The sequence below is a fragment of the Stegostoma tigrinum genome, unplaced genomic scaffold (assembly GCF_030684315.1).
Source record: "Stegostoma tigrinum isolate sSteTig4 unplaced genomic scaffold, sSteTig4.hap1 scaffold_58, whole genome shotgun sequence".
NCBI lineage: Eukaryota > Metazoa > Chordata > Chondrichthyes > Orectolobiformes > Stegostomatidae > Stegostoma > Stegostoma tigrinum.
The window spans coordinates 3,106,040-3,124,914 of record NW_026728516.1 but is presented as its reverse complement, the minus strand read 5'-3'; the positions used below and the strand labels follow the sequence as shown (position 1 = coordinate 3,124,914).

The 18,875-nt window shown below is 40.8% G+C and overlaps 1 protein-coding gene across 1 annotated transcript; it reads left to right on the top strand.

Moving 5' to 3' along the window:
- The first annotated feature begins 436 nt into the window (after positions 1–436).
- LOC132208948 (probable G-protein coupled receptor 139) lies at positions 437–10,887 on the top strand. The gene is made up of 4 exons (XM_059644214.1): positions 437–508; positions 5,647–6,483; positions 7,560–7,623; positions 10,794–10,887. Exons 1-4 carry the CDS (start codon positions 439–441, stop codon positions 10,885–10,887), a joined length of 1,065 nt encoding a protein of 354 aa, XP_059500197.1. The 5' UTR covers positions 437–438.
- Positions 10,888–18,875: the final 7,988 nt, after the last annotated feature.

The window sequence follows — 18,875 nt, the reverse complement described above, 5'->3', positions numbered from 1 at the left end:
AATTGACATAGTGACAATGAGCTGGGTGATTCAGGGAGGAATGTTGTCTTCAAGAGCTACATCAGCACAAACTAATCGGAACCAAATTTCACTGGATCTTTTCTACAGGAATTATACGGCCAGTTGTGTTAAATGAGTGAATAGTTAGAATGAATTTGGAACATAGTTGCAAATTAGCGGTGGTCACGTTCAAAGTAGTTTAAGTGCATAATATACATGAAGTATATAATTTATTTTTTCACTTTTGAACAGTGGAATCTGTTCTATTCCATCAAAATATAAACATTCTGCGAAGCAGCAGCTGCGTTGTTGTATTTTTAAATTGTAAGTTATAAATATAAATGTTCAAAACAACTAATTATTTCCCTGGAGTCTAAAATAAGGTATAAATATCAGCAATAACCACTGAATAACGAGAAGTTCTGAGCCCTGTTCACAATGCATGAAATAATAACAGGCCTGGTGTTTGAAATTTACTATCCATTCATTGCAGCGATCGGAGTTCCAGGTTAGAATATTTGTAATTTTGTAGCTGCGCAAATAGTAGGGGTTAACTGTAACAATTCTCCGATTTAGCCAATAACACTTGCTCACGTTATATGCTCCTTTTCACTCTTTTCATTGTATATAATGGCCTGTTTGCAGGCATAAGGAACAACATTTAATTGGAATGATCCTCTTTTGTTTGCAGCATTACTTACGGTATTAAATTTGGTATTTAATTTCGTCCATTCGTTGGCACACCTTCGCTGTGTTGGCATTATTATTCAGGTTTGGAATTACAGTTTGTTTTTAACAGACAGGTATCATTATATCGCCTGTATAATTTGCTACCTTTAAGGGAATGATAATTTCCAATGCCAGAGACAACTTGGCCGCTTTGAAGAAATGCTTTCTCCCATTAAGCATTAACTATTTTACTGTCGAAGTTACTGGAAGTGAATTAGTTTCTCCTTAGCAGTTTAAAATGGATTTGTGGTTGAATTGCCAAGGAATTTTAATGGTGACATCACTGTTCTACTTCGGTGTTGATACTCAAGCAATACTGTGTTGAAAATAAGATTGTGTTGTGTTGATACCATTTTGTCCACAGGAGAATTGACACATTGCAATAAACATGTAAAAATATATCTATTTAGATATTGATATTTACAGGTACAGTTTAATACATTTTGGTCTCTTCTGCTACCTAACAGTCGGCGTTTCTGTTCACCAATGTTTAATGTTCGCTGCTTCAGCTTTAATTCACGTTTTGATAGGACCTCCTACTGAAATTGAGGGGTAATGAGAGTGGGATTTCGTTGAGGTATTATCACTTTAACGAAGAAAGAAATTAGCAAGACAAAAACGGGGCAGCAGGCAGCCACGGCGGAGAAGATTATAGTGATTCTCAAGATATTCATTTGGCACATTCAGGGAAGAAGATTAACGAGAGAGAGAATAGGACCCTCGATGACCAAAATGAGCATGTGTGTGTAGAGCTGCAGTAGATGGGCGAGATCTTCAATGAATATTTCCCTTCTGTGAATGCATGAAGGTCATAACTCTTCAAGTCCTGCCTAGATATGTCCAAGAATCCGGACAGAGGCTAGAAAGGCAACTGTGCATGTGCGGGCTGATAAACCAGCATCATCGTTAGCCATGGTGAGGTCTTAGAAAACTGGAGGGTCGAGTTTTGTCCTTATTCAAGAAGGGTTGCAAAGAAACACTTTGCAATTTTCAACAACAACCCTGACGTTTGTGGTACATAATTTACATTTGAAAAAGTAGTGTTCAATTAGCAGTAGTAGTCTTGGTTTCATACATGGGAGACCATGCCTCACAAGTTTGCTTTAGTTCATTGATGAAGTAACCAGGAAGGTTGTTGAGTGAAGGGTGATAAACTTAGACTACGTGAAATTCAGTAAGATTTTGATAAGTTTCGACAGGGTAGGCTGCTCTGGAAGGTGAGAGAGAACATAGAACATAGAACATAGAAAGGTACAGCACAGCCCAGGCCCTTCGACCCACGATGTTGTGCTGTGGAATAATCCTCATCCAAAAATAAAATAACCTAACCTACATTCCCCTCAATTCACTGCTGTCCATGTGCATGTCCAGCAGTCACTTAAATGTCACTAATGACTCTGCTTCCATGACTACCACTGGTAAATTATCCCATGCGCTCATAACTCTCTGGGTGAAAAACCTCCCTCTGGCATCTCCTCTACACTTTCCTCCTAAGACCATAAAACTATGACCCCATCCTGCCCTCGGGAAAAGTCTCTGGCTATCGACTCTATCCATGCCTCTCATTACCTTGTACACCTCGATCAGGTCACCTCTCTTCCTCCTTCTCTCCAGAGAGAAAAGTCCAAGCTCAGTCAAGCTCTCCTCGTAAGACAAGCGCTCCAGTCAAGGCAGCATCCTGGTAAAACTCCTTTGTACCCTCTCCAAAGCCTCCACATCTTTCCTACAATAGGACAACCAGAACTGGACACAATATTCCAAGTGTGGTCTCACCAGGGTTTTGTAGAGCTGCAGCATAACCTCGCGGCTCTTAAACTCAAGCCCCCTGTTAATGAAAGCCAAAATACCATATGCTTTCTGAACAACCTTATCCACCTGGGTGGCAACTTTGAGGGAGCTATGCACTTGAACACCAAGATACCGCTGGTCCTCCACACTGCCGAGAATCCTGCCGTTAATCCTATACTCAGCATTTAAGGTCGACCTTCCGAAATGCATCACTTCGCATTTATCCAGGTTGAACTCCATCTGCCATTTCTCAGCCCACCTCTGCATTCTGTCAATGTCTCGCTGAAGACTGCAATAGCCCTCAATACTATCAATGGCACCTCCAACCTTTGTGTCATCAGCAAACATATTAACCCACCCCTCAACAACCTCATCCAAGTCATTTATAAAAACTCCAAAGAGCAGAGGCCCAAGAACAGAGCTCTGTGGGACACCACTCAGCAATGACCTCCAGGCAGAATACTTACCATCTATAACCACTCTCTGCCTCCTGTCAGCCAACCAATTCTGAATCCAGCAGCCAAATCCCCCTGTATCTCATACCTCCTGACCTTATGAATGAGCCTGCGTGGGGAACCTTATCAAATGCCTTTCTGAAGTCCATGTACACCGCATCCATTGCTCGACCCTCGTCAACCTGTCTCGTGACTTCCTGAAAGAACTCAATAAGATTTGTAAGGCATGACCTTCCCCTGACAAAGCCATGCTGACTCCCTTTAATCACTCTGTGCTTTTCCAAATAGTCATAAATCCTATCCCTCAGAATTCTTACCAAAACCTTGTTGACTACAGACGTAAGGCTGACTGGTCTGTAATTTCCAGGGATTTCCCTATTCACTTTCTTGAAAAGAGGAACAACATTTGCCTCCCTCCAATCTTCTGGTATGACTCCCCTGGAGAGTGAGGAAGCAAAGATCATCGCTAGCAGCTTAGCAAACTCCTTTCTCGCTTCCCGGAGCAACCTGGGATAAATCTGGTCTGGCCCTGGGGATTGTAGATCAATTGGAATCAAGGAAAGGAAGAGTTAGAAAATTGGTTGCACGTTGGGTTGGTGTTTGGAAGCAGAGAATAATAATGGAGGTTTCTTTTTGAACCGGAGGCCTGTGACTAGTGGTGTGCCCCAGGAGAGCATGCAGAGTCCGTTATTATTTGTTATCCATATCAATGACCTGGATGAGAATGTACAAGGCATGATTAGTAAGTTTGTGGATGACACAAAAGTAGGCACTTTCATGGACAGTGACGAAGGTTATCAGGAAACGCAGCAAGATCCTGATTAGCTGGGGATGTGGGCTGAGAAATGCCAAATGGACTTTAATATAGATAAGTGGGAGGTAATGCATTATGGGAATTCAAATCAGTTTCACTGTGAATGGTGGGGCCTTAAGGATTGCCACGGAACAGAGGGACATTGGAGTTCAGGTGCACGGTTTTCTACAAGTGGAGCCAAAGGTAGACGAAGGTGAAGAATGCTTTTGGCGCACTTCCCCATCATTCAGAACATTCTGTCTGAAAGTTCGGAAGTTGTATTGCAGTTATATAGGATGTTGGTGACGCTGCACTTGAAGTATTGTGTTCTGGTTTGATCACCTTGTTACAGGAATGATGCTATTAAAATGGAAGAGTGCAAATAACTTTACAAGGATGTTGCCAGGACTCACTGAACTGAGTTAGAGGGAGAGGTTGGACAAAGTAAGAGTTTTTCTTTTCCATAGGCATAGACTGAGGGGGGATCTTATAGAAGTGTATATGATCATGAGAGGCATGGATAGGTTGAATATACTTAATCTTATTTCCAGGGTTTGCGAACCGAGGACGAGAGGGCATCAGTTTAAAGTAAAGGGGAGAGAATGCATGCAAAGTGGGAGGTGGGGTGCAAGTTTCTGTTCCACAGAGAATGGTATGCGTGTGCAATGAGCTGCCAGCAGAAGTGGTTGGGAGGGTACATTAACAACATTTACATTTCATTGGCACGAAGACATGGATAAAAAAGGTTTAGAAGGAATTAACCAAGTGCATGGAAATAGGGTTAGCATGGATGGACATTTTGGTTGGCATAGACCAGCTTAGGCTGAAGGGCCTGTTTTCGCATTGTAGGACTCTATGCCTCTGCAATGGCCAGCAATGCCTCGGGCAGTACTCATCTTCCAGATAATGACCTCAGGATGGAAATAAGTCAATGTTTCCTGTCTGGAGAGCCTTCCTAATAACTCACCAGACGGCTCACCAGACTCGAAAACGTTAACTTGGATTTCCCTTCACAGATGCTGCCGGAACATTTGAGCATTCCAATGACCTCTACTTTTGTTACTGATTTACAGAATCCACAAGCCTTTTCGTTTTTAGTCTGATTTGAATATCCAACACGAGTTACATTTTTTGGCAGTACACCACAATCTAACTGTTACATTTTATAAGGCGTTTTTCCAATCACAATGGTCACCTGCTAGCTGCAGAGCTCAGGGTGCGCACTAAAGACATCATGTGATTTGTGCCGTGTTTTATCATGAAAAAAAAAACCGCCCTCAATGACATGGAAAGCTCACTCTCCAGTCTCTTCCATCCCAACATCAAATATTTTTCGGCCAACTGGCTGTACATCTATTTCCAAAAAGGAGTGAATTATACAAAACTTTACTGTTAGAAGATACTTTTTTTCTTTCCTCAGTAGATATAACCTGTTCTCCCGTTTGTTTTTATGTGTATGGTTAATATAATAGTTATTTACTCATTTCAGATATTTCCCTATTTCCTTGCTGAAGTGAAGTCTTACTCCACTGTTCGTTCTTGAAGGCGCTGTGTGTGTGTGTGTGTGTGTGAGAGAGAGAGAGAGTGTGTGTGTGTGCACGCGTGCGTGTGTGTTTCTTTACTTCATGACATTTGAACGCATGGTTATTTTCAACTTGTTAGAGGATCAGCTCTCTTATGTCAACACTGGATAATTACTTTAAAAAAGATTGCATCAACTTTGGCATCAAACATGGCGTTATATCATATTGTCTACGTGTCTTGTAGGTAGCTGCAGCATGAGTGAAACTGGTAGGATTTGAAAGAGTAAACCTCCTGTACTTGGTCTGACTGACATGTAAAAGTTCTTGGTTTTTTAAAATCTTTCTTTTTCTATTGCAGCAAACGTGGCAGTGATAGTCATTCTGTCTCGAAACAGATGTTGCCTGTCTGGATGTGTTATCTATTACCTAGTGTCCATGGCAGTGGCGGATCTCTTGGTCATTATCACAGCTGTAATATTAAACCGGATAGCTGGGATGTACTTCCCAATCAGTTTCTTATCCATTACGCCATTGTGCAGTTTTCGTTCTGCCTTCAATTATGCAGCTCTTGCTAGTTCTGCTTGGTTGACAGTCAGTTTCACCTTGGATCGATTTATTGTAATCTCTTGCCAGAAGCTGAATGTTAAATATTGCTCTGAAAAAATGGCAGGACGTGTTATAATAATTGTTTTCGTGCTCTCCTGTGTCAAAAATACCTTCACGTATTTTTATTACGAACCCATGTATCTAGAGAACAATGTGCCTTGGTTCTGCGCCCTAAAACCAATATTTTATACATCACCAGCATGGACTGCATATGACTGGATTCGATCAATTTTAACACCTTGTCTCCCGTTTATTCTGATTTTACTGCTCAATGTTCTAACTGTTAGACACATTTTAGTGGCAAATCAAGCCCGTAGGAGGCTCAGGAACTTAAACACTAGAGGTAATCAGAAAGACCTAGAAATAGAGAAGCGCAGAAAGAGTATTGTTTTACTCTTTGCCATCTCAGGCAGTTTCATTCTGTTAAATTTGTTATGTTTTTTAACGATCCCTTATGTCCGAGTTGCAGGTGTGACGTATCCTTCAGGTTCTGATCAGAGCACTTTCATATTTATTCTTCAAGAAAGTGGATACATGCTTCAATTATTGAGTTCTTGTATCAACCCGTTTATTTACGCTGGCACTCAACGTAAGTTCAGAATGGAATTGATGAACGGGGTAAAATATCCATTGAACCTAATTATTGGAGTATTCACATGTTAACAACATCAAAATTTGACATGGACTCTACGATGAATTATGTCACATACTCTATTTTGTCTAGTAACTAAACAAAATCGATGACAAATAACAAATGCTTTCAATCTTTTTCACTGACTGCTGTAATGACTCAGTGTGTTGAAAATGACCAGATCAGGTCAAAATATTTTACCTATGTAGCGTAAACCCTTAATTATTCTTATGTTAACGGTAGATGTGAAATGTTTTGCTTCAGATGCAATGTGACTAGACTAATACTCGACATTATGCAAAATGCAATTTATGTGAACACGAGAGTTAAAATACAAACTGAAGAAGGAAGGGGTTGGAATAACTTAACTATTGGGAAAAAAAACTGAATAATAGATGTGATAACTACGAATAATTAACTGTTCCACTGTAGTAAAATCGCATAACACATCCTTTGTCAAAAAGGCAAATTCAGACACAGATTCCCTCATGCAGTGCTCCAATTTGGATGTACAAAAACATCAAGAGAAGATTCAGCGATAGTAGTAGCTGGAAGATATTTGTCAAAACTTCCAAATCATTTGAGATCCTGGAGGCACCTGCTTAAAATTAAAATTAAAAATTGAAAACAAAAGCTTGCCTTGAAAGTTGGCCACACCCACGCTGGTTCCATTGTTCCAAGTTGTTTCAAAAACAAACCTCAAGTTATTTTTTTACTCTCTTAGAGACAGCTCTACGCATCTGCCTGACCAACTCTTTTTCAGAAAAAGTGCAAAGTAGCTTCTTAAATTGATAGCATCTTGAAACCTGCCCATAGAAAGAAATGAACCATTAACATTACAAAACAGCTTCATTTTTAAATACTGTGAAGTTACTCTATTAGTGCGCTGCAGTACATAAATGTTACATTGATTTTAAGCATGCAAACATTCACTTCTGCAATCAGTCCAGTCACTCCTGCCTTCAAACTTTTTTTTCTTTTTCATGAACAGTATATGCAATTGTCTCAGACACATTAATGACAATATTAAATAGTGAAGTGTAATAATGTCAACAGCAATCTGAAGACTTCATTCACAATTGTCAAATACTACTCTTGGTGAGTATTCAATTTTCTGGAAAAAGAAAAAATATAAAATGTGTCTTTTTTTTAATCTTCTCGTTATCTTCTTGTAAGAGTACAGCACTAAGACCCACATTACACAAATAGAAAGCCATCTTGATTGCCTTTGTGTAATTAGAAGTGGGAACATTTGGGCAGTTGTTGACACAGCATTCAAGCTGTCAAAAACCTTTTGACAGTCCATTGCCCATTGAAATTTCCTGCACTTCATCAAGTCGTCAGTTTTGGATCAACCACGCTGCTAATATTATTTGCAAACTTCCTACAGAACACATTGAATGCAGAAATTTTAGAATTGCCCTCTCCATCGAGACGGGACATTCCAAAAGGACCTTGTTTTCACATTCCAAGGCCATCTATCCTTATCTAATAGCATGGATCAGCAACATGGCTGGGTTTTTGCGAATTCAGGCTTCGCCAGGTTGATCACTAAACCTGTCCCAAAGTCGATTGAGCAATTTTATTGGAGGCTGAAAATGTTCCTAAAAATCACCAGGTCGTTGATGTAAACTACACACCTGTGTAATTCTGAAAAAAAAAATCAGCCTTTGAAATCTGGCATGACTTTAAATTGGTGTCATCTGTTTGGTATCACCAAAGCCAAAATTCCACTTGTTCTTTGGGATCACCGTACCTGCTAACATCCTCTGAGTAAGACCAATTTAGAAACAGAAGTCGCTTGTCTCACCTTCTCAATAGATCTTTCCAAACGTTGGACAGGATATGCATCAGACTTTGTTACTGCACTGACTTTGTGACAGCCCACACATAGTCATTGCGTACCATTTGGTTTTAGCACTAATATTTATGAGTGAGCTCCAGTCACTGCAACTCGTGTTGACTAAGTTGTGTTTGATCTTGCATTCAATTCCTTTTTTAAACCTGCACCAACTTTAGAGGGTGAAGTCGATAAGGATGTTGCACAAGTAAACAACATTTCCTGCATCAATATCATGTATCATTAGATTAATACTTCCTAACATAATCTCATATACCTCCCCACACGATAGTAATAGATCTTTCAGATTATTTTGATTTTCCTCGGGAAGGTAACTCAATAATTTATATCAATTTTTGATAACTTTTTCGTTGTCCAATTTGATTAAGGAATTTCCAATTCACAATCACCTGAGCATGGATTCTTCACTGCGTTGCAACAGGCAATATATTCTCCTTTTGCTTTCCTTCCTTATGGTAATAGCTTTTGAATATATTCACAATACACATTCCGAGATTTCTTTCTATTTGACTTCCTTATCAAATAATTCACCTCAATTAATTTCCATTCAGTTTCATAGTGTCCAATAAACATTGTTTTTGTAGGTTGACCTAGCACTGGAAGCAATACTAACACCTTATCTCCATTACCAGAAGTGAGATTTTTTAAATTCCTTGTCAACTTCACGTTTCATCACACACTGTGTAACTTTTAAATGCTGTCGAGCCATCTCACCCACTTTATTTAATCTTTCCTAACATTTTACACATAGTCCAAGTATAAGATCTCTGAACTCTAACGCACTTTTTTCTTCAATTAATTTCAGTAGTCCTCTCACCTCATGCCTCAGAACAAATTCAAATAGACTGAATTTGGTAAGTTATTTGCTCATACCTAACTGCAAATGGTGCAAATGGAATTTCTTTATTCTAATCGTCTCGATAGTCTTGGGTTTAAACAATCAACGAGGTATTTAAATTTTGGTCATGCTGTTCTGAAGCTTGCTGCGATTCTGGTGGGTTCACACTGGAACTGAATTTTTTAATAACTAAGTTATCCATAACTCCCTGAATAAGTTTCGTTCAAAATTTGGCCCCTGATTTGATTATATGTGTGTGGGGAATCTGTATCGACTGAATAATATCAGTGACTGTTCTACACTTCTTTTTAAAGTTAGAAATCGTGTAATGGGATGGACTCTGGAAATCGAGCAGGCAGATGCATTATCGTCAACAAATACTGATTCCCACTTATTTATTTAACGTAGGGGACCTACGCTTACATTTGAGGCCATTGTAGAAGTTTCCTAAAATACTGGAATTGGTATTAAATGTCCTGGTTTTATCACTGCCTGAGGTTTTTCAATTACTTAAAATGTATGAAATGTCTGGCAAAATTCAATCAACCCTTTGCATTTCAGGACGGTAAAAAATGTTTTTCATTTTAACTTGAGTTTTCCTCACTCTCAAACTACGTCCTATTGGCAATTCATCTGCTAACAGAAACACCTCTTTTCTTTAATCCACCTTTATTACAATTTGATGCACACCTGCTTATTTCTCATAAACCTGAATATGTGATGGTCTCATTTCCTCATCAAGACGTCAGTTTAAAGATAGTAATATTCTGGGATACATTTGTATTCTTCTTTTGTGCACGTCGTTTTCCGTACAATTGCTTGAGATTGTCATCTTTCTGATTTAACTCAGTTAATTTCTCTGAACTAAAAAAAATCCACTTTGTGCTCCTCCTATTTTTTTTATTCCTCTCTCCATTATTTGATTAACCATAGTCTCTGATAATTGTATATCAACTTCCCTATCTTTGTTCTTTGATTTCTCCTCCGTCTTGAGATTGAGGCCTTGTAACATAACTATCACATAGCCAGGAGCCATCGAAGGATGTATTGTCTCTAATACCTCTGTTATCTAGTTTTTCTACTGGCTTTCCAACCACCGTAGGCAGCACTCTCACCTGTAATCCAAATATATCATTACCAAAAACTAACTTTATTCTTGTAGGCAAGGTTTCTCTATGGCACTCCCACCATCACTTCTCCACTTTTCACTGGACATGCCAACCTCCCTTTAGATAATGGAGTACTTACTGTCTCACCGAGAATTCAACATAATAGCACATTTTCTGAAAAATCCTTCTGAATTACATAATCCTTCATTTCTCATCGTCACCTTAATGTTGCCTTATGATTTAAAAGTGTAATTTGTTCACATGCTCCTCCTGGCACATGTGGCTGACCTTACACTTACAAGCAAACAATTTACGAAAATCACACACTTTTTGCTAAAGCAACCCCTGATCAGTTTTCCACATTTTGGTGCAGATTTTTACCTTCCATTGTGTTTCGCTTTACCACTTCAACAAAACTCACTGATTCATCTTTGTTTTAACCATGTATTCGTCTTCACAGTGCTTTTTCTAAACCACCAACATTGCAACTTCTTGGGGCCTACTTTAATCACATGGAAATCCTCGAGCTTTATGAGTTCAATAACCCCTCATAGGCTTCCTATTTATCCTGCAATAAACAATATTTTGAATCATCAATGCGACTTTATTTGTCCTCACACTTGAGGATTTCCCTCTTCCACGATTCATACACCTCACAGCTTGAGCCGACGCTTAAGCATCGTCCATTTCAGCTGTTAATCTTGCAGTTTTAACTCTGATTTTCCTCCTGAGCTCTCTCTCTGTCATGGACTGAATTTTTGCAATCCACTAAAATAATCCTGTCTCTGAGAGGGGAATATCTTTCATGTATTTTCAATGCCCCTTTAGCTTGACACCCCTCTCAAATTCAGCGGCCAGAGTGGTGAAAATGTGAGCCAGGGGGTAGCTGGGATAGGTGAAATAATATATCGGGGCATTGGCTAAAACTGAAACAATAGATGTGTCATTTTTCCAAACCATTCTCCTCATCTGATGAAAAACGTAAACAACTGTGTCGGTGATCGTTAAGTTAAGCTTATTTTTTTCTTTTTACTTCTTCAGAAATCTAGAGCAGATGGGTTGAAAGCTACAGCAGTTGCACGCCACTCTTGCAGGATGTGAATGGTAAGCGTCAATACTAGTGTCTCTTCTGACTTCACCCGGCCATTGATGTGCACACAACACCAGCACCTCAATGGTCGGGTTAGGGAAATGGAACAGATGCTGGATAAATTCTGGGTCATTTAGGAGGCAGAGAGTGTGATAGGTAGGAGCTTAGGGAGGTCGTTACTCCCAAATTAGAGAGTACATGTATCTGTGTGAATGTCAGGAGAGGGACAGTGAATAGGTGGGCAGGGGAGGGATCCACCATATCCGTTCCACTCAATAAAAAAAAACTGTCACGGGGGTGCGGGTGCGGCTATCCTACTCAGGTAAAGCCAAAGAAGCCAGGCCTGTGGCAGTGAGCCTGGTTTTGTGGTACAACAGGGAGTGAGGGAGAATAAGACAGCGACCGTGATAGGAGATTCAATGGTTCGGGGAACAGACAGGAGGCTCTGTGCTCTCGAGCGAGATCACGGATGGTATGTTTCCTCTAGTTGCCAGCGTTACGGATCATGTCTACAGAATTCTTAAGGGGAACAGTGTGCACCCAGAAGTTGTAATATGCATCATAGTGCATGGCATAACGAGAAACGGATAAGGTACTGAAAAGTGAATACAGTGAGTTAAGTTGAAAGCTAAAAGGCAGGTCGAGCAGAGTAGTAATCTCAGGATTGCCATGAGCCAGTGAGGTTTGGAATAGTGAGCGACTGCAGTGCAACACATGGCTATTGAGCTGCTGTAGGAGAGAGAGATTCAGATACCTGGATCATTTGGGTTACCTTCTGGGAAAGGTGGGACCTGTACAAGAGAGACTGGTTTCACCTGAACTGGAGGGGTACCAATAGCATGGGTAGGAGGTTTGCTCGTGCCCTTCGGGAGGGTGTGACTATTTTGGTCGTGGGTTGGAAATCGGAACTATGGATTAGAGGATGGGGTAGTTCGTGCACAGATAGATAGAGTATACAGAAAGTCTGTGAGGAAGGAATTTACAGTTGATGGGGAACATTTGCCGTCAGTGTGATGGGTTGAAGTATGTTTATTTTAACGCAAGTAGTGTCAGGAATAAAGGTGATGAAAGTACTGCATGGATTGGTGCATGAAGCTACAATGTTGTGGCCATTACGGAGATTTGGATAACTCAGGGTCTGGAATGGTTGTTTGGTGTCCCAGGATTTAGATTTCCATGAAATAGAGAAGGAAGTAAAAAGAGGTGAGGGAGTGGTATTGCTAATCAGGAATGATATCACAGCTGCATAAGGGGAGGTCATCGAGGAGTGTTGTCGACTGACTCAATATGGATGGAAGTCGGAATCAGGAAAGGGACAGTCACTTTATTGGGAAGTTTCTAAAGACGTTCCAATAGCAACAGAGACACTGATGAACAGCTTGTTGACAGATTTTGGAAATGTGTAGAAGTAATAGGGTTGTCATGGGCAACTTCGCTGATATAGACTGGAAACTCGGAAGTTTAAATAGCTTGGAAGGAGCAGATTTTGTCAGCTGTGTCCAGGAAGGATTTCTACCTCAATATGTGGACAAGGTGACAAGAGGGGAGGCCACATTGGAATGAGCCTGGCGACGTGTCAGACCTCTTCGTGGGAGAGCATTTATGTGATAGTGATCACAGATCCATGATCTTTACTACAGTTATGGAGAGGGATAGGAGCAGACAGTATTGAGAAGGCATTTAATTGGTGGAGTGGGGCTGGCAATGTTCTTCGGCAAGAACTGTGGAGCATAAATTGGGATCAGATGTTCTCAGGGAAATGCAAAACAGAAATGTGGACGTTGTTTAGGGAGTAGCTGTGACAGCTACTGGATAGATATGTCCCACTAAGGCAAGGAAGGGATGGCAACATGAAGGAACCTTGGATGACGATACATGTGGAACAACTAGTCATGAGGAAGGAGGATGCTCACTTAAGTTTGAGGTAGCAAGGATCGGATGAAGCTGAATTGGTCAACAAGGTAGCTCGGAAGGAACTGAAGAAGACTTAGGAGATCTAGAAGGGGATATGGGAAAACCTTGGCATGTAGGATCAAGGAAAATCCCAAGGCTTTTTGCACTTTTGTGAAGAACAAAAGGATGGCCAGAGAGAGTGTACGGCCAATCAGGGATAGTGGAGGGAACTTATTTTCAGAGTCAGAGGAGGCAGGGGGTGTCCTTAATGAATAATTGGCTTCAATATTCACCAATGAGAGGGATCTTGATGATTGTGAGGACAGCTTGAAACAGGCTTGGATCGGTTATTATTAGGAAGGAGGATGTGCTGGATATTTTGAAAAAAAACAGAAGGATAAATAAGTCCCCTGGACCAGATGGAATAAACCCAATGTTACTATGGGAGACGAGGCAAGAGACTGCTGCCCATTGGTAATGATCTTTGCGTCCTGACTGTCCACTAGAGTAATACCAGAAGATTGGAGTGTGGCAAATGTCATTCCCTTGTTCAAGAAAGGGAATGGGGATAACACTGTAAATTACATACCAGGCAGTCTTAATTTTGTGGTGGGCAAATTATCAGAGAGGTTTCTTAGAGATGGTATTTATGATGGTTTGGAAAAGCACAGTTTGACTAGAAATAGTCAGCTTTGCATTTTGAGTGTCAGGTCATGCCTAACAAGCCTTATTGAATTCGTTGATGATTTGACAAAACACATGAAAGAAGGTAGAGCAGTGGATGTGGTGTGTATGAATTTTAACAAGACATTCCATAAAGTTCCATATGGTAGTCTCATTCAGAAAGTAAGGAGCCATAGAATTCTTGGAAATTTGGCTGTCTGGATATAAAACTGGCTGTCCAACAGAAGGCAGAGTTAGGTAGTAGATGGCAAGTATTCAGCCTGAAACTGGGTGACCAGTGGTGTTCTGCAGGGATCTGATCTGCGACCTCTGCTCTTTGTTATCTTTATAAATGACTTGGATGAGGAAGTGGAAGGTTTGTGTTAGTAAGTTTGCTTGTGACATGAAGATTCTTAGAGTTTTGGACACTGTGGAGGGTTGTTCTAGGCTGCAACGGGAAATTTACAGGATGCAGAGCTGGGCAAAGAAGCAACAGATGAAATTCAACCCAAAAAGTGTACAGTGATTCATTTTGGGAGGTTGAATTTGAATGAAGAATACAGGCTGAATGGCAGGATTCTCAGCACTGTGAAGGAACAGAGGGATCTTGGGGCACGCATTCATGGATCCTTCCAATTTGCTACCGAAGTTGACAGGTTTGTAAAGAAGGCGTATGGCGTATTGGCTTTCATTGGCAGGTGAATTGATCTTAAGAGCCATGAGGTTTTGCTGCAGGTCTATAAAGCCCTGGTTACACCACACTTGGGATATTGTGTTCAGTTCTGGTCACTTCATTATAGGAAAGATGTGGAAGCTTTAGAGAGGATGCTGAGGAGTTTTACCAGGATTCTGCCTGTAATGGAGGACAGGTATGATGAGGAACGGTTGAGGGAGATGGGTTTTTTTTTCCATTGGAACGTAGAAGAATGAGAGGTGACTTTCTAGAGGTTTACAAGATGATGAGAGGCAAAGATAGATTCTTTTTTCAGAGAAGTTTTCCCAGGGCGGAAGTGTCTATTACGAGGGGGCAGAATTTTATGGTGATTGGAGGAAGGTATAGGGGAAATGTCAGAGGTAGGTTCCTCACACAGAATTGTGGGCGTGTGGAAATGCACAGTTGGCAGTGATTGTGGAGTCAGATGCTTTAGAGACTTTTAAGCGACTCTTAGATGGGCACATGGGGGATAGTAAAATGTAAGGTATGCAGGGTAGATTGATCTTAGTAGGATAATAGGTCGGCAGAACAACATGGGACGAAGGGTCTGTACTGACTTGTACTGTTCTATGTTTTATGTTCGATGTTGTATTTTCTTCATATAATTCAGGTCAATAGAATTGCTTTGGCATTTTAACCTCAACCTTTCTCACTCCAAAATGACTTCCTCACGGTAATGCATGTGCTATCCGCATTACTTCCTGTCTGTACGCTACCAGCAACACAATCTGGTGCATTTCTGCCCATTTCTCCGCTGCATGAACAAGTTGTGGTCTCCATTTTGCTTTTAGATGCTAACCTTAATGTAATAACCTTTGGGAATACATTTTGATTGTTTTTTCCTGAGTAGGCTTTATGATCTGTATGTTTTACTGTCTCATCTATTTTGTTGTAGCTCCAGTAATCATCAGAACTAAACACCTCCGCCTTCTCCCTGTTCAGATTTTTCCCTTACCATTTCATCAAGCAGGCTGTCAACTATCTGGGCTGACATCTTTCTCTTTAGTTTTTCCTCCTGCTGTAATTTATGACTGTGGGATCTTGTTACCATGCATTCCAGAAAGTTTCCAGGGTACTTTTCTTTTTATTCATCTCTTCCCTCGTTTTCCTTTGGCTTCTCCACTACAAGAGTGTGACTCCAGTCTTTGATCCTGCTAGGTTGTTTCCAATAACCAATTGTATTCCTGGTATTGACATTTTTTTCAATTGCTCCCACTGTCACTTCCCTTGTCTTGATACGACTTTCCAACCTGATCTTACACAGGGGAACGCCAAATCTCGCTCCATTTATTGCACAGATTATCACTCTCTCAGGTAACAGTTCAGAAGGAGTGCAAATACATTCATCTCTGACTATTAGAGGCTGATAAGCTCCCATATTCGTCAATATTTTTACATCTTTCCCTCCTCCCACTTTTCTTCCTGAGTAATCCTTAGCCATAGAGGTGAACCCTTTATAGAGGTCAGGCATCACCTTACTATCCAGCCTGTGACTCGGCTGCACACTCTCCTCCAGCTCTTTGGGATTTTTTTTTTGAGATTTCCTTCACTATCTCAACTAATGGCAATGGTTTAGCCTCATTCACCACATCCTTTTCCCCAGTGCCTTTCTTCAGCAACCAGCACTGTGACTTCGTGTGTCCCACCTTATGACAGTGAAAAAGCCTTTGCCCGGTGCCTTTTTAAAACCAATGGTGCTGTCATTTTACGTACCCTCCTGCAATACAGTGTAAACACTTGTTGCCTCTTGACTCCTTTTCACCCGCAAGGATTTATTTTTTCACCTATGGTAAACCAGTCACAGTGTGATTCACTTTTTTTCATTGAAGGGTCTCCCCTTTCTTTCCCTATTCACACCCCTCATGGAATGAAATTGCTGTCAAAAGTTAAATTACAATTTATACACGAATATGCATTCATCCACCACCTCAGCAGCTCTTCTCAGTGTTTGAACTTTCGGTTCCTCAACGCGACTTCTTACCACTTCTGGAAAAGGGTTTTTAAACTCCTCCAACAGCATAATCTCTCTAAGCCCCTCAAATGACTTTTCTGTCTTTAATACTCTCACCCAACTATTGAAGTTATTTTATTTAATTCTTTCAATCGCAAAGAAGAACTGACTAGGTTCCTTCCTTATATTTTTGAACTGTTGTCAATGTGCTTCTGGTACCAATTTGTAGGCACTCACAATAACCTGTTTGACATCTCCATAATTTCTTGATACCGCATCTGACAGCACTGCAAACACCTCAATCGCCCTGCCTACCAATGTGGTCGAAGGTAAACAGTACCCAAAGAATCCCTGGCAAGTTCTTGAAAGGAAATGGTAAAAAGGCTTCCATATCCTTTTCATCGAATGTTGGTAATGTTTGGATATATTTGTATGTATCCCTATTAGGCTGTTGGTAATGATGAGTGTGCACATCCCATCTTCTAGCTTGTACTTTACCTCCTGTTATTTCAATTTTTTTGCTTCAAGTTCCAAATTCATCTTTTCCAACTCGAACAGCCTTTGCCTTTCTTTACCTTCCAACATGGTTCTTCTTTCCCTTTCTTTCTCTACCGCTTTCAACCATAATTCAAACTGTCTCTCTTCCCTTTCATTCTCTAACTCCAGTTGTCTCATTTGCAATTTGTTTTCTCATTCATCTGAACTTGCCTGTTTCTCTGATTACCTAAGTGCTTCACCAACTCCATTACAATTTCAGCCTTCCTTCTACCCAATTCCCTTGAATCCAATGTTAGCCTGTATGCTCATTCTAAAAATATACCCTTCCTCTGTCTTTCTAAACGTTTTTGGGCAAATTTGAGAAGCATCTCCAAACCCCAGAAACTCTTTAGTAATGGTAAGAGCAATTTCCCTCACATTTAATTTTACCCTCGACAAGTAACCAAAATTAAACAGATTTTTCTCCCCTAAGTTCTATTTAATGATCTCACACACAAATCTCCCACTCTGTTTAAATCTGTCCAAATATGTTCATATCCATTCAGATCCAGTACATGAACTGGTCAGATCCCAGACCCGAGTCCCCAGTCTGTTAAAGAAGGAAGAAAGGCATCCCTCTGATATTTGAACCAAAACAGAAGCCATATTCCATTACGGAGGGAGTAGAGATTCCTCTCTAATGACTAAACCTGAGTCACCTAGAAAAGCTTGCCTCCCCGTGTATGGTGTGTTAAAAAGACAGATGAAATGAAATAAAATGCCTGATATCATCTGTATAAGCAGCAAGTAATAATTTATTTATTTAACCCCAACAGGGGAAAAATAAAGAAAATTGCTAACAAAACCAAACAATATTTCCATCATCTCCCATCCTTCCAACATCTCGCACCCAGCTTCTTCCCTTAACCAGCATCGCCCCTGATATTAAACCCAGAGAACAGGTCTCACAGAAGTGTTTCATATTGCCTCAGAACTGCACCAGTGTTTCTGCATGAAGGGTAGGGCAGAAAAGTTATTTCCTCCAGAGGCTTACATTCATTCCTACTCCCAGTGTCTGTGTGTCTCCCACTCCCTGTGTCCAAGCTTCAGTCTCTCAGAAATTCTTCAAGAAGATCGAAGGAGTGATATAGAAATTGATTGAATCAAAGTTAAAATGGTTTGAAACAAAAATAAATAGAAACAGAGATCCCATTTCTCACTGACTTCCAAAATCTCACCCAATTAACAGCACTTTCCCTGGATTTAAAACCCAGAGATTAGGAACAGATTTCAACTGGAATTAAAGGGCAAGTGTTTTCTGACAGCCCCCAGGGTTTACATTCTGAGAGGTTGGACAATGGGTTAATGGTGGGGAGTCAGTCTCTAGAGCCTGTGCCTCTCCGTCCCTTAAAGGGAGGGGATGTGTGGTGGTCTTCTTGAAGCAAATGGAGACTTCGGCCTGTAGAACCGGGAGGTCCAAAATGTTGGTGAATACCTCACACCAGTTGGCCTTCCCACGATCTGAGTGCTTGGCTGGGAACACAGTCAGAGCCCCATGTTTTGCTTGGGTTGTCTCCCAGGAGGACTGATCAGACGCCTGCAGTGTGACAGCGGGCACAGGGCTGTCGGGGCACGCATCAGCCCTCAATTAGTGCTTTTCACACAGTCATTCATTTTAGACATCGCTCCCCATACCCACCTCCCTCAGTCATCAACATCACATGGAAGAACTGGTCAGTGTGAGCTCCACACT

Bases quoted from the DNA above. Each gene is read 5' to 3' on its own strand.
- LOC132208948 (XM_059644214.1), top strand. From the start codon at position 439: ATGCATGAAATAATAACAGGCCTGGTGTTTGAAATTTACTATCCATTC. The intron at 6,484-7,559 runs GTAAGTTCAGAA...AATATTAAATAG, and splicing joins TATTTACGCTGGCACTCAAC to TGAAGTGTAATAATGTCAAC. The intron at 7,624-10,793 runs GTGAGTATTCAA...TCGTCTTCACAG, and splicing joins ATTGTCAAATACTACTCTTG to TGCTTTTTCTAAACCACCAA.